Below are 14,151 nucleotides of genomic sequence, written 5' to 3'. Positions count from 1 at the left end.
AAAAAAGAATAAAAATAACATTAAACATTTAGAGCATTTGGGATCTTCCGATATCGAGAGCCACACCCGAGCAAGTAACTCATATTCGTCCGGTGGTTTTTCTTTGTGTGTTTTCTCTCGCGCCTACCTCTTCTACGTTGGCTCAGCTCAGCTTGGCTTGAGTATTCGGCTCGACTAGTGTCTCCAGCACCATCTCGTCTTACTCAGGGTGAAAACGGCCATAATGCTTGGACTATGAAGACCGGCCATCATGTTCGGGTTTGGAAGACCTACCATTATGCTCAAGTTATGAACACTGACACCTAAAATGTGCATGTATTTCATCATGTTTGTGTCAAATTAATACTGACGGGTATGCGTATTGAGGGATCAATTGCATCGGTTGGATGGTGTTCGGTTTTGGATTATTTGAGTCGGGATTATTTAAGTCGGTTTGTCGGGATTAGAATTGACCAAAACCAAAGCTTGAAAGGTTGAATGGGCGTATCTTGGTCGGGTATTTTGATAAATTTTTGTTAAGATTTGTAGATAAGTTGTGTTGTGAAGAGGATGGATTGAGTTTGTGTAAAAAAAATAATTTAAGTTTTTTTTTTGAAAAAAAAAACTTTGTCGTTCAACGACGAGCCAGAAACAAACATTGTGTATAAAACGTGGGCCTCTAAAACGTAGCCCAAAACGCCTAGGGGTAGTGTACCCAGCCAAATCGCTAGGCCACAACGCTGCACTACGCATGATCTCATAACGAATCCTCAATATTTATGTGAGCGAGTTCTTTATATTGTATGAAGTAGTTGTAAGTGGTTGTGAGAGAATGTGAGAGGATGTGAGAGAAAATGTTATTGCTCGGCTTAGAATGTCTCAAATCAAGTTTTTTTAGCTTGTTTTATTCGAGTTTTTATCGAGTGAGCTATGAGTCGTGAGCGTTTAAACCACCTACTATTGTACCATATCAAAATTCATATTTATATATAAGAAAATCCAGAATATGACTTTTAGGATCTAATGTATCCACATATACCAACAAAGAAGATCTTACAACATAAAGACCAAAATCTGGTTGATGTTTCTATCAAATTTACCTTTTGTATTTTACATTTGAAATTTCTAATCAAATCTCCGTACTATATTTTTCAAAGATCCTTGTGCATACCAACTAATATTCATTCCCAATATGGAAAACAACAAAACTTCACTGTATTTTCTTTTATTTTTCATTTTCTAAAGAAATCCAAATTCATTATTCTGTAAAAGTTTATTGATTTTAGTTCTGTTTTCCTTTTATTCTTTCCCCATGGCACACGGAGTCTACCTTTTGTAAGAGGTATGGGCCACATACGATATTCCCACTTTGTGAAAAGTAAGAATCTAGCCATCTAGGTACGGTGGCTTCTTGTTGTATAGATAACGAAATTTTTGTGGTCGATATTGTGGAGGTGTTTCTTAGACCTATGTAGGTCGTTTAGTTTTTAGTAATTTCAATCTTATCCACGATACCCGTGACGATTTCTATGATTTACAACATAACGCACGCGCATGCAAACACACAAAAAGGTTTTCTATTGCTTCAGTATGCCAAAGTTCATACTGAATCTCATGACCGGCCCACCCACGTGACTCGTACGACTCTATAGATCCCCCCACCCCACCCCCCACCCACATAAAAAGAAGAAAAGTAGGAAAATAAACAAAATGTTTTCTTGTTAGACGACATGAGCAATAGGTAATAAAATCACTTGAAATGGATTATCATGCCTACTATGGACGCCATCCAATTGCAAAAATAATGGAAGACATCCGAAATGGAGTCAAACGATTACAAGAGTTTATCTAATGCGCAATTTCTGGCCAAAGTTATCAAAGAAGATGGGGTGTAATATTGAAAAGTTGGAAGAAACCGCGATTGAGACCTAAGACACTGACATCATCATCATTAACATGATACGGAAGCACAACTACAATAAATAATTTCAGAATTTGATGAAATCAACCATATTAAAAAAGTGTATGTCGTAGACACAAATATACATAAAAAAAATGCTAGAGTAGATCAAGTTGGTGAAGTTACACATCATGGAGGAAATGAAGAAAAAATAAAGGAAAAGATGATGTAACAACCAAGTGAAAAGAAAGATATTAAATGATGAGACGGAGTTGAAAGATAACACCTCCGTTCTAAGAAAAACAATTGAGGCATAACAGAGAGGGGTATCATGTTAGGCATGCTATAGGCACATCTACAATGGAATGGGTCCATGACCCATGTCACATTCGCCGCCCAAGAAGATGAACCGTAGACTCCTAGGGATCATGGATCAAAAAGCTTTTCGTATGTACAACTTTTTAGTGCTTAACTTTCAAAAATGACATAGGTGGTCAGATAGTTTGATATGGTATACTTAGATGCTCAATATATTCAAGGCTTCCGACTACTTTATATTAAACTATCTGGCTTACCTGTGACATTTTTTAAAGTTGAGAAATAAACCTGAAATATAAGTAAACCACATGAAACACTCAAGTAATTAAATTATCATTTTATAAAAACAGTGTGATGATAAATGCAAATTAGTGTCTAGAACACTGAGATTAGACAAGAAAAGAAGGTTACAAAACTCGGTATTACTATTCCTTACTATTATTAAGATAATAACTTATTATTTAATACTACAACATAGTCATATTTATTTGAACATGACTTAACAAAACATGACTTCCGGGCCCCCATAAGAAAATAAATGTTCTGAATAATATATATTTTTCTAAGTTTTTTTTTCATTCTTGTTTGGATGTGACTAGCTCACTAGCATATGCATGGAGACCCCCACCTAAATTTAGTTGTTTTCACACTATACATCTTGTTATTGTTGTCTATATATAGACTCAAAATCTTCCCAATATTTACATTCAACACAATCTCTCTTGCTCTGTCTCTCTCTCTCTCATCTCTCTCTCATGGCTAAAGCTCATAATATTCTTCTTCGTGCATACATCATCATACTACACATAATAAATAACTTGGTTGCAACAATAAGAACCAAAATATTAACACCATGGAACAACAATAACACTTTACTTTCATATCAAACCCTACCTCTTGAAATATCAACCAAACTATCAATTGATACCACTTCCATCAAAACCGCTTCTTCCGATTTCGGTAAACTTGTTCACGAACCACCCGTCGCAGTTTTCCACCCCTCAACCGTTTCTGACATCGTTCACCTTGTTAAATCATCCTACACCGCCTGTCCTCCATTCAGGATCGCGGCCAGAGGCCACAGTCACTCGATTGGAGGACAGGCGATGGCGAAAGATGGGGTGGTGGTGGAAATGAGTTCTTTGGTTAATGGTGGGATTAAAGTTAGTTGGAGTGAAAGTTTAGGGTTTTATTGTGATGTGGGTGGTGGACAGCTTTGGATCGATGTTTTGAGGACGACTATGGAGCATAGATTAGCGCCGGTTTCATGGACCGATTACTTGTATCTTAGCGTTGGTGGTACGCTTTCGAATGCGGGCATTAGCGGGCAGGCTTTCCTTCATGGACCTCAAATCAGTAATGTGCTTGAAATGGATGTCATCACCGGTACGTACTACGCGCGTGTGTGTGTATATATATATATATATATAGGGAGAGGATCATGAGAGAATTCCATTTTATGGAAAGAACTAGAGAACTAATAATTAAATATTTTTAATTTAATTATAAAAAAAAAATTTTAATTTTTTTTCTTTCATCCTTCTTATATGTTGTTATTCTTCACCACAAAAAAATATAAAAATAAAAAAAATAAAATAAAAAATTAAAAAAATTAACGAGTAATGCATATATGCAATACACCGACTTTTTTTATAATGCATATGTGCAATAGTGTGCATTTTGATATTTGAAATAGTGTTGAATATCATATATATAGTTGTTTGTATTATATATTTTCAATAGTGTTATATTATATACAAAAATTAAAAAAAATCGATATAGTGCATATGTGCATTAGTGTTGTATTACATATATGCGATAATGTGTTTTGCATACAATTATTAGTGTCGTATTTGCATATATTTAATAGTGTGTATTGGATAATGCAATTGTGTTGTATTATATGCAATAAAACACTATTGTATATATGAAATAGGCATTAGTGCACATATGCACTACAGTACTACACCGACAAGGTTTTTTTTTTTTTAGTATCAATATCATCTTATTAGAAGGAGGAAAGAAAAAAAATCACAAAATATTTTTTTAAAAATAGTTAAAAATAATTTTTTAGTAGTTCTTTAGTTCTCTCTTTAAAAGGAATTCTCTCTACATCCCCACCCCTATATATATATATATACACACACATGCATGATAAGTACTTATTGTGGATCATTAATTTTTAAATCATTGATTTGTGTTTATTAATTTTTGTTTCTTATATATACACATTATGCAATATAAAAACTCGTTTTTATTTTAATTTTAAATGTTTTGTCTATACATGTATAGGTTACGTGTAGAGATGGTCAAAAAAACCGGTCCGGGAACCGGTTTGCCGGTTTAAACCGGAAACCGGTTTTTACGAAAACCGGTTTTTTAAAAACCGGTTTGACCGGTTTACAAACCGCCGGTTCGTATTTCGGTTACAAAGTTTAGAGCCAAAACCGGTTAACAAACCGGTTAATGGAAAAACCGGTTTTTTTTAAAACTGGTTATTATGAAAAAAAACCGGTTATTAACCGGTTATTTTAAAAAAAAAACCGGTTAACCGGTTATTAACCGGTTCTAACCGGTTTCTAAACCGGTCCTAACCAGTTAGACCGGTTAGGGTTTTGACATACAAAAACCGGTTATTAACCGAACCGGTTTTTTTCGGGCCAAAAAAACCGGTCCGGTTAATAACCGAACCGGTTTTTTTAAAAAAACCGATTTGTGCACCTCTACGTGTACGTAATACAAGCTAAACATAACTTACATATTTGTTTGTTACATGAACAAATTTTGTTAGTGTTTTAAAAAAATCAAGAATAGATGAATAAATATTGCATCTTGACCATTTTTTTTTTATGTTTTAAACTTCTCAAAGATTTAAAAAATAATTTAGTTTTGAGTGTTTTTAAAATATGGTTTTTTAGCATGTATACATAGATCACTTTCTCTATGTATACATGCTTGCGCGCGCGCACACACACTCACACTACATATATATCACACACATAAATGTGTATGAACTAATTTAAGATATATGCAATTTAGATCAAATTTATTGATATTATTTTATGAACTTTATCCTACTTAGAATCTGTTTCTTGGATGGTTGTAGGAAAAGGAGATTTCATAACTTGCTCCAAAAGCATGAACTCTGATCTCTTCTATGGTGTTCTTGGAGGTCTTGGCCAATTTGGGATCATAACTAGGGCAAGGATTGTACTACAAAAGGCACCAACAAGAGTAAGATCTTTAAAAACTTATGCAATCATCAACCTTGAACTATATAGCATGATTGTAATTGTCTTCTTGAATTGTGTAGGTGAAGTGGATTCGAATGATTTATGAAGACTTTGCTACATTCACAAAGGATCAAGAACACTTGATTTCACTTAATAATGGACCTAATTATGTTGAAGGTTATATTATTATGAAGAAAAGTCCTGCAAACAATTGGAGATCTTCGTTTTTCTCGGTTGATGATGAAGCAAAAGTTAATGCATTAGCATCCGAATATGGCGTCGTTTATAGCTTAGAAGTAGTCAAGTATTATGACAATTTCGATATACGAAAGACAGATGAGGTATATGTTCTTCATTATTCAATATCCTTTGCACATTTTTGGTCCATTTATTTCAAATTTTGTATTTGTAATTTCAGGAACTCAAAGAAATGTTCAAAGGGTTAAACTTCAAAACCGGATTTATATTCAAGAAAGATGCAACGTATATTGATTTTCTTAATAGAGTGAGAACCGAAGAGCTAAAGCTTCAATCTAAAGGATTATGGGACGTTCACCATCCATGGTTAAATTTCTTCATTCCAAAATCGTGCATTTTGGATTTTAATCAACGCGTCTTCATTGATATAATTCAAAAAGAAAACAAGAGCTCGGGTCCTTTTCTCATATACCCGATGAACCGCAAAAAGTAATTAACCATTTTCTATTTTCCTATCATTTAGTTATCTGAATTATAGCATAAGTTATTTATATTTTGAGTTTAGAAAAAAAAAATAGTTTTTCATAATTCTAGGAATAATATAATTTCCTTCAAAAAGTGAAACAGTTGATGACTTTGCCCTAGTTTGTAACTTAATTTGCTAGAAGACAAAAAATGAATTATGTTCCTAAAAGTGCATGCATTATTTGGGAAATACAGTAATATTTATTTATTTTTTAATAAACGTGTATGCAAATACTGCTTTAATTAATTGTTATATAAATAATTGTTTTTCTAGTTTCTTATTTAAATAGTTTAGAGTAAGAAGTTACACTTATTAGCATTTGCTTTTACTATAGTAGTTAACAATCTTAATTATGAAAAAAAAAATTCACAAAAAATAATTAAAGCTCCTATTTTGTCAACTACTTCATATTCTTTTTAATTAAAGTATTATCAAAAACTAATCGATCGTTGATAACTTGTGGATCTAGTGTCATTAATTGTTTGGGTTTAAGTCTCACATAATTTGTAGATGGATTTTAAGAGTAGATTAATGTAGATGTGTGTGTGTTGACTATATATTTAAAAGAATGATTATTCTTAGAAATATTCTCTTGTGAAATTGCAGGTGGGACAATATGATGTCGTCGGTTATTTCAGACGAAGATGAAGGCAAAGATGTATTTTACACTGTAGGTTTATTGCCATCCGCAAGGAACGTTGAAGACTTAGCAATAATCGAAAATCAAAACAAAAGGATATTAAAATTATGTGACGAAATTGGGATTAACATCAAGCAATATCTCCCAAGGTATTATGAAACAAAAGAAGAATGGATGAAGCATTTTGGTGCACAATGGGGTTTGTTTGAGGAGAGGAAAGCCAAGTATGATCCAAAAATGATATTGTCACCTGGACAAAACATTTTCTAGTTATTAATTATCATATGCTTATATTATGGTAAGTATATGTATAATAGATATGTTATGTTGGATTAATGTACTAAATTTCGGGTTTATGTATTTAGTATATATAGTTTATAGTCAATGTGGGGTATTGGTTCTTGATGTCTGATTAGCTCAAGTTAATAATAAATTTTAAGCAATTTACAATGATGGATTATTTTCTTTTACTTATTTTATAAAGAAAGAACATTGGTTAATTTTTAACTAAAAATATTAAAAAAATATAAATAAAATCTTTTGAGTTTCAACAAATTTATAGTTTATGTATTTTTATCGTAGTTTTATTATTAAAAAACGAGGAAAATTATTATTTATCTAAAAAATACAAATACAATCTTTAAGTTCCAATAAATTATACTTTGTTATTTTTATTGTATCTTTATTATAAAAAGAGGATATTTGGTTAGCTTTTAACTAAAAAAATAAAAATAAAATCTTCAAGATTCGGTAAATTATTTTTTAATTAATTATATTGTATTTTTATTTAAAAAAAGGGAAATTGGTCATAAATAAAGAAAACACAAATAGAATCTTTAAAATTTGATAAACTTTGATTTTATTATAAGTTTATAACCACACATAATTATATTAACCAATGCTATTAAGATCCTTTAAATGGATCATGGTAGTGAATGAAATTATTTACAGTCCAGCCCAAGTTCGGCTATTATGATTTTTCATGGTTGTGTGGCCCATTATAATATTATTGCCTACTAAACAATATCAAATACAGACTTAAAAATTGTCAATTCAGTTTTAATTACAAGTTTAATTTCAGTTTCATTATGGTTTGGTTCTGATTTAGATTATTATAAACTAGTACTTTGTTGTCTAACTCAGTTCTAAATAATTAGACGTGCATAATCCTGGTTAGAATAGCCGAACTAGGACTCGATCATGAAACACCGATACACTACGGTCTTGGTACGCTGTTCCACTCTCAACAAGGTTCAGAACCATAACGTTCCAACACCAATGCAACCTAACACTGATACGTTTGATGGTCCTACATACTGGCATTTTGATAAGCGTCGCAAGCGTCGGCCCGGGTACCAATAAAGGTGATAGATTCTAATCCTTGGGAAAAAAATTTGAGACCCTAAAATTCTAAGTTTTTATGAATTCTAATTCCTTCAAAACAAAAACAAATAAATAAATAAATAAGAACCACGAAACCACACCCCAACTAATGACTAATCGCCCGGCCACAACCGCCGCCCAACAAGCCCCAACCCTTAATTGCAGCCGAGAATATTATAGGTCTCAGTCCAACTAAAAGGACTGACCAACCGAAACCAGCGTTGTAAAACAGGCCCCGCCATCGTCTTCATTCTTTAAAAATCAGTCTCGGTCCAGTGGTCTATATATACTAGAGGCGCATAGAGGTGCTCAAAATACCCAGTAGACCCGACCCGGAACCGGTTCCTACCCGTATCCGACCTGCAGGTATGACCTGGTACTGGATTTCTCCCTGGGAGCCGGAATCGACCCGGACCCACCGAAACCGGAAATACCCGGTTAAAACCCGACCCTACACAAAACCCGCAAAAAACCCGAAAACCCGGTCAAAGCAAAGTCAAATACACGACTATATCCGGAACAAATTCCTACCGAACCTGGTTTTGACTTTTGTTGACCATACCCAAAAGTGGTTCCTACCCGTTTCTTGTTCCTGAAAATACCCAGTTTGTGCCCTCTTGAGGCGCACATTCAAACAAGTTCAGGATCCTAAAGACCTAAACATGACCGTATCCGTTCCGAGAAGCCCAAATGCCCAATTTAACTACACAGTTCTAAATTTGTAAATTACTAGTTAACACACACATCATTAAACACATGAATACAACAAGTACACAAAAAGATTTCAGTGGATAAAAGATCTTCAACAGAAACAACAGTTAATGTTCAAGACTTCAAGTAAGTATAAAACAAAAGGTTTGTTACAAAACTAATAACACACCGGTTTACGCGCGTCTTTTACTCAACCGCCACGAGTTGGGTTCATGGTACCTGTCATAAAGTGGCTCGATCCGCTCTTGCCGCTTGCGTTTACTCATCTTCGTGGGGTCGGACACCTTGAAGAATCTAGGCGCCAGCTCAACAAGCCATTTGGGATCGATTACAGTAACCTCGCGCATATACTCTTTTGTTGTCATAACCAACTCGTGATAGATGACCCAATCGGGCTGCCTTTGGAAAAGAGCACTGCTCGGGTGTATGTAAACGGGCTGGTTCTCGACTATGGTCCGGTATCCTTCTTGCGGGTCCTTCCTTGCAGCATGAAAGAAGAAACCGGCGGTTATTGCCTTCCTTATTTTGGTGAAATTCCTTCCAGCACTTACGACGTCCAGTTTGTACCTGATCGAATAAAGGACAGTTTAGTAAATTGCACTAGAAATATACACAACCTAGGTTTATCACAGGTTGAATAATTAAATTTGTATATAGTTGGTACCAAAAGACATAAAAGGTGACCCTTTGCATAATTCCTATTCAAAATCTGAACAATGATTATAAGAAGTATCAATTTATGCAGGGTTTGGGTTAACGGGTTGGTATTGTATCTAGGGGTGTGCAAGAAACCGAAAAAAACTGATCCGGAATCGAAAAAACCGAACCGAAACGAAAACCGACGGTTTGGTTTTATGTTTTTGTTAAAACCAAACTTATGGTTCGGTTGTTTTGGTTTTGCATGTAATAAAAAGAGAAAAAAACCAAACCAAACCGAATTTCTAGATTTTTATTTTTTTATTTTAAGTAATTTACAAGAATTTAATATGTAACTCAAGTATTTTTGGCCAAATGTATAATAATCACTTACTTAATAATCAACAAAACTATTTATACCTAAATTAACTATTTTCGGTCTAACCTTTTTTTTCGACCTAAAATTTTCAAGCTAAAATGGTAAAAACCGAAACGGAAACAAAACTAAACGGTTTGAATAAGCCAGAAACCGAAGTTTCGGTTTTTAGTTTGGTTTTAGCCCAAAACCGCACCACTCACACCCCTAATCATATCAGTATAACACTCAACCCAACCGACCCATTTACCTTATCGGGTCAGAAAATCCAACCTTAACCCAGACACCATTTACCAATACTAATTTAAAGCACTGTCCTCAAAACAAGTCCAACAATTCACCTAATACCATAAGCATATGCATAACTTAACCTAGCTAAAAAATTTATAAATAAAGTTTCATAGCATTAGGTGAATAATAAAGTTGATAAACACATCTATATAACATAACAAATATGAACATTATTAATCAACCGAAACTTACTTGTCCATGATAGAAAGAAGCTGCTTTCGGACATCCTGGGCCCGTCTAAGCGACCGCGACTGGACAAAATTCTCAAAGCACCACGGGCCCGAAAAATTCTTAGCTTTCCAAGCCTCATAAACCGCCAGCAACGTGAGTTGATCACCTTCCGCTTGAAAAAACTTGGCCCGTTTCTGATCCGCTTGCGCTTGTTTCTCCCGAGGTCTATAAAAGATATTTCCCGTTTGAATCATCGCAATAATAGTCAAAATCTCATCGCTACAACCTAAATCCACACTGGCAAGAAGCATCTTCGATAACGGCGGTTCAAGCGGGAACTCCGCCATTTTCCGACCTAGTTTCGTTAAAAGCCCTTCTTCATCCAATGCTCCGAGACTGTATAACTGTTCCATTGCGGATATAAGAGCTTGAGGCGACGGCGGGTCCATAAAATCAAACGCAAGCAAGTCATTAATCCCCATAGCCTTCAAAGTCAAAGTAGTCAAGCCAAGATTAATCCTCTGAATTTCGGGAATTGAAGTCGGCGACATCTCGTTATTAAACGCGCTTTCGGTATAAAGCCGGGTAACACTTTCCCGGGCCCGTTCGTCCGGCCCGGCCCGCTCGTTGCTTAGCCGAGGCTTGTGAAATCGGAGTAATAACAAGAGAATCGAGCCCTTGTTTAGGGTTGTAAACATTCTGCTTAGCGAAACCGGGATCAATGACATAAAATATACCGTCAATGGTCAATGACGCTTCGGCGATATTAGTCGCGACAACCACTTTTCGTTTACCAGGAGGCGCGGGCTCGAAAATCCTGGATTGCATTTCGCTCGGGAGCGCACTGTAAACCGGTAAAATAATAAGTTCGGGCACGTTTTTACCTAAACCTTTCATTCTCTCGTACAGACACTGACACGCGTGATCGATTTCTTCTTGGCCCGTTAAGAAAACGAGTATGTCGCCTTCAGGTTCGGTTAAATGGATTTGCATTACAGTAATAAGCGCAGCGTCAAGATAATCGCTTTCGGGTTGTTTCGTATATAATATCTCGACAGGGAAAGTTCGACCAGGAATCGTGAAAATATTGCAGCTGAAGAAATAAGCAGAAAACTTTTCTGCATCGAGTGTGGCCGATGTGACGATTAACCGAAGATCGCTTCGTCTTTTAATAAGCTGTTTTAATAACCCGAAAAGGACGTCGGTGTGGATCGTTCGTTCGTGAGCTTCGTCAAGCATGATTACCGAGTACTGCGATAAGTTTTCATCGATTAAAATTTCTCTTAAAAGCATACCATCTGTCATGTACTTGATAACGGTTTCTGGGCCCGTACAATCTTCAAACCGAATAGCGTAACCGACTTCTTCACCCAACCGACAACCAAACTCCTCTGCAACACGTTTCGCTACAGACATTGCAGCCACCCGACGAGGCTGCGTGCAGCCTATCTTCCCGTTCGTGGTGTAACCTGCTTCGGCTAGATACTGAGTCACCTGAGTCGTTTTACCTGAACCCGTTTCACCAATCACCACCAAAACCTGATTATCGTGCACCGCTTGAACAAGCTCCTTCTTTAACTTGTAAATAGGTAAGCTTTGCCTCTGTTCTTGAAGCGAAAGCTTCGATCTTTGACCAAAAGTCAACGCTTTACCAAACGCGTCTTTTTTCCATTCGGGCATGTCATAAGCCGATAACCCAACTCCCCGAAGCTCTTGCGCCAGGTGTCGCTCACCAGTTTCAGGCATCGGATCTTCCCATGGTCTATTCAAATCTTTCGGAATCGAATCAAGCATCGTTCGTTGCTGTTGTTCTCTAACTTCCCGCCGTTCTTTAATAAGCGCAGACTGTAAAGCCGCTGCACGGCTCAACGAACCTTCGGGGTTTTTAAATATTTTCACGGGCGACATGTCCATCGAATACCGCGTCTGCCCTTGCAAAAACGCGGGCTCGTCTTCGTTCAACTCAACTTCAAGCTCTTCCTCCGCACCTTCTTCTTGATAAAGCATACCGTCGGTTTCATCATCATACATCGGGTACTCTTTCACACTCAAAACCCCTGAAGCAATCAACTGCTTCGCCTCCCACCGTTCGGGAGAACTCATCCTCTTCAACGGCCTGCGTGACGACACACCGGCATCCTCGTCCGTTATCCTTATCCCCGAAAGCCCCGTCCTCGTCCCAGACCCGTTATTCCCATTATTCCCGTTACTCGGATTCGTCCTCAACTCATCCTCTCCACTCTTCTTCAACGGCAACAAATCCCTACCCGTATTCTGATCCACGTTCCCGCATCGATAACGACAGCTTCTGACCCGATACCGATATCACCTTCACGAAAACCTCTTGGTCCCGCTTCACCACGTCTTTCGCATTCGCTATCCTCCTCGTCGCCATTTGCGAGACGTGTACCAACCCTTCTTTTGCCCTAATTTCTTGTAGCTGCACAAAACACCCGCTATCCATCACTCGCGTCACTCGTCCTTTATACACTCGATACAACTCCGGTTCATCCATTCTATTATTATTATTACTACGCCTGTAACCATCATCTCCTTCTTCCCGACCCCTGCCTCGCCGACTACCATCATATTTATTATTATTATTATTATTATTTTCGCTCTCTCTTCGTCTATCCCTATCTCGCTCCCGATCATTCCTTCCCCCGTCCCGGTTTCTTCGTTCCCTCGCTTCTCCACCGTCTCTAAACCCATCACCGTCCCGGTTTCTTCGTTCTCCACCGTCTCTAAACCCATCACCGTCTCGATTTCTTCGTTCTCTCGCCCCATCACCGTCTCGATTTCTTCGGTCTCTCGCCTCATCACCGACTCGGTTCCTACGTTCCCTGGCCTCATTCTCAATCTCCTTCTCTAATTCCTTAACCCTATCTTTACTATCCCCAATCTCTAACCCCGGGAAGCTCGATTTCGGTCCGGCGTCTAATTTCGGGGCTTTCGAGTCAGTTTTCGGGGGCAAGATGGCGTGGATAATAGTCAGCAACATACGGACAAAGTAATCAGGCAATTCGGCACCGTTTTCTTTCAATTTAGCATCAAATTCATCAACAGACTCACATTTTCGACCCAATTCGGTGATGAATTCGGCTAAGACTTTGTCGCCAAAGCCTAAGTGGGATTCGAGTTCAGTGCATACCTTTGATACGAGTGATAAGTACTCGAGTTTCTTCAAGCTTGGTGCTTTAGATCGAGAAGCCATAAGAATATTATGATGATAGTTGGTTTCTAGGGTTTGCGAGATTGATATTTTATGATTTTTTATGTATCTATGTTAGTAGTATAGTATTATGTCGGTTTTATTTTTGTGTTTTTTTAAAATATCTTTAAAGGTTAAACAAACTAAATAAGTATCGGGTTTTTCAAATACCTTGTTTCGGGTATCGATCACACCCGGGTTAGATTCGGGTCTGAGTATATATCATGATCGGGTTCGGGTTGGGTATTTGAATATCGTATTTCAGGTATTGAAAAAACCATATTTTCGAGAGGTTTTTGTGGGGTTTTTTTTTTGAAATTTTCGGGTATATGTTGAGTTTTTTAAAAGGTTGTACTTTTTTTTGGGTATTTTCGGGTAAATTTAAGATACTTTTCAGGTAATTACGGGTATAGATCTTGTATTTGAAAAACTTGGTTCGGGTATGGAACCGGTTCCGATTTTCAGGTATTGCCGGGTACAAATTGGGTTCGGTTCCAGGTATGGGTTTTTGGTACTGAAAAAACCAAGTGTAAAAAAACTCGGTTCCGTTTTTTTTTCGAGTCCAGTTCGAGGGTTTT

At 36.8% G+C, this 14,151-nt stretch overlaps 1 protein-coding gene and 1 pseudogene across 2 annotated transcripts; one reads left to right on the top strand and one right to left on the bottom strand.

Moving 5' to 3' along the window:
- The first annotated feature begins 2,947 nt into the window (after nucleotides 1-2,947).
- Nucleotides 2,948-7,064, top strand: LOC143585458 (cytokinin dehydrogenase 3-like). Its single transcript, XM_077067243.1, has 5 exons — nucleotides 2,948-3,583; nucleotides 5,304-5,431; nucleotides 5,511-5,771; nucleotides 5,849-6,117; nucleotides 6,761-7,064. Exons 1-5 carry the CDS (start codon nucleotides 2,953-2,955, stop codon nucleotides 7,062-7,064), a joined length of 1,593 nt encoding a protein of 530 aa, XP_076923358.1. The 5' UTR covers nucleotides 2,948-2,952.
- A 1,853-nt stretch (nucleotides 7,065-8,917) lies between these two features.
- Nucleotides 8,918-13,638, bottom strand: LOC143585450 (putative pre-mRNA-splicing factor ATP-dependent RNA helicase DEAH5; annotated as a pseudogene). The gene is made up of 2 exons (XR_013144545.1): nucleotides 10,384-13,638; nucleotides 8,918-9,455 (listed from the first exon to the last, which is right to left on the bottom strand). The product of XR_013144545.1 is annotated as a putative pre-mRNA-splicing factor ATP-dependent RNA helicase DEAH5 (transcript).
- Between the last annotated feature and the right edge of the window lie 513 nt (nucleotides 13,639-14,151).

Source organism: Bidens hawaiensis, unplaced genomic scaffold, assembly GCF_021521415.1.
Source record: "Bidens hawaiensis isolate Kalapana, Puna unplaced genomic scaffold, B.hawaiensis_p1.1 tig00033852_1, whole genome shotgun sequence".
In the NCBI taxonomy this organism is placed as follows: Eukaryota; Viridiplantae; Streptophyta; class Magnoliopsida; order Asterales; family Asteraceae; genus Bidens; species Bidens hawaiensis.
This window is presented reverse-complemented; position numbering and strand designations above follow the sequence as displayed.

What these genes read in the sequence shown, in the direction of transcription:
- LOC143585458 (XM_077067243.1), top strand. Translation starts at nt 2,953, where the DNA reads ATGGCTAAAGCTCATAATATTCTTCTTCGTGCATACATCATCATACTA. An exon ending in TGAAATGGATGTCATCACCG is followed by an intron (nt 3,584 to 5,303) that starts GTACGTACTACG and finishes GGATGGTTGTAG; the next exon opens with GAAAAGGAGATTTCATAACT. An exon ending in ATATACGAAAGACAGATGAG is followed by an intron (nt 5,772 to 5,848) that starts GTATATGTTCTT and finishes TTGTAATTTCAG; the next exon opens with GAACTCAAAGAAATGTTCAA.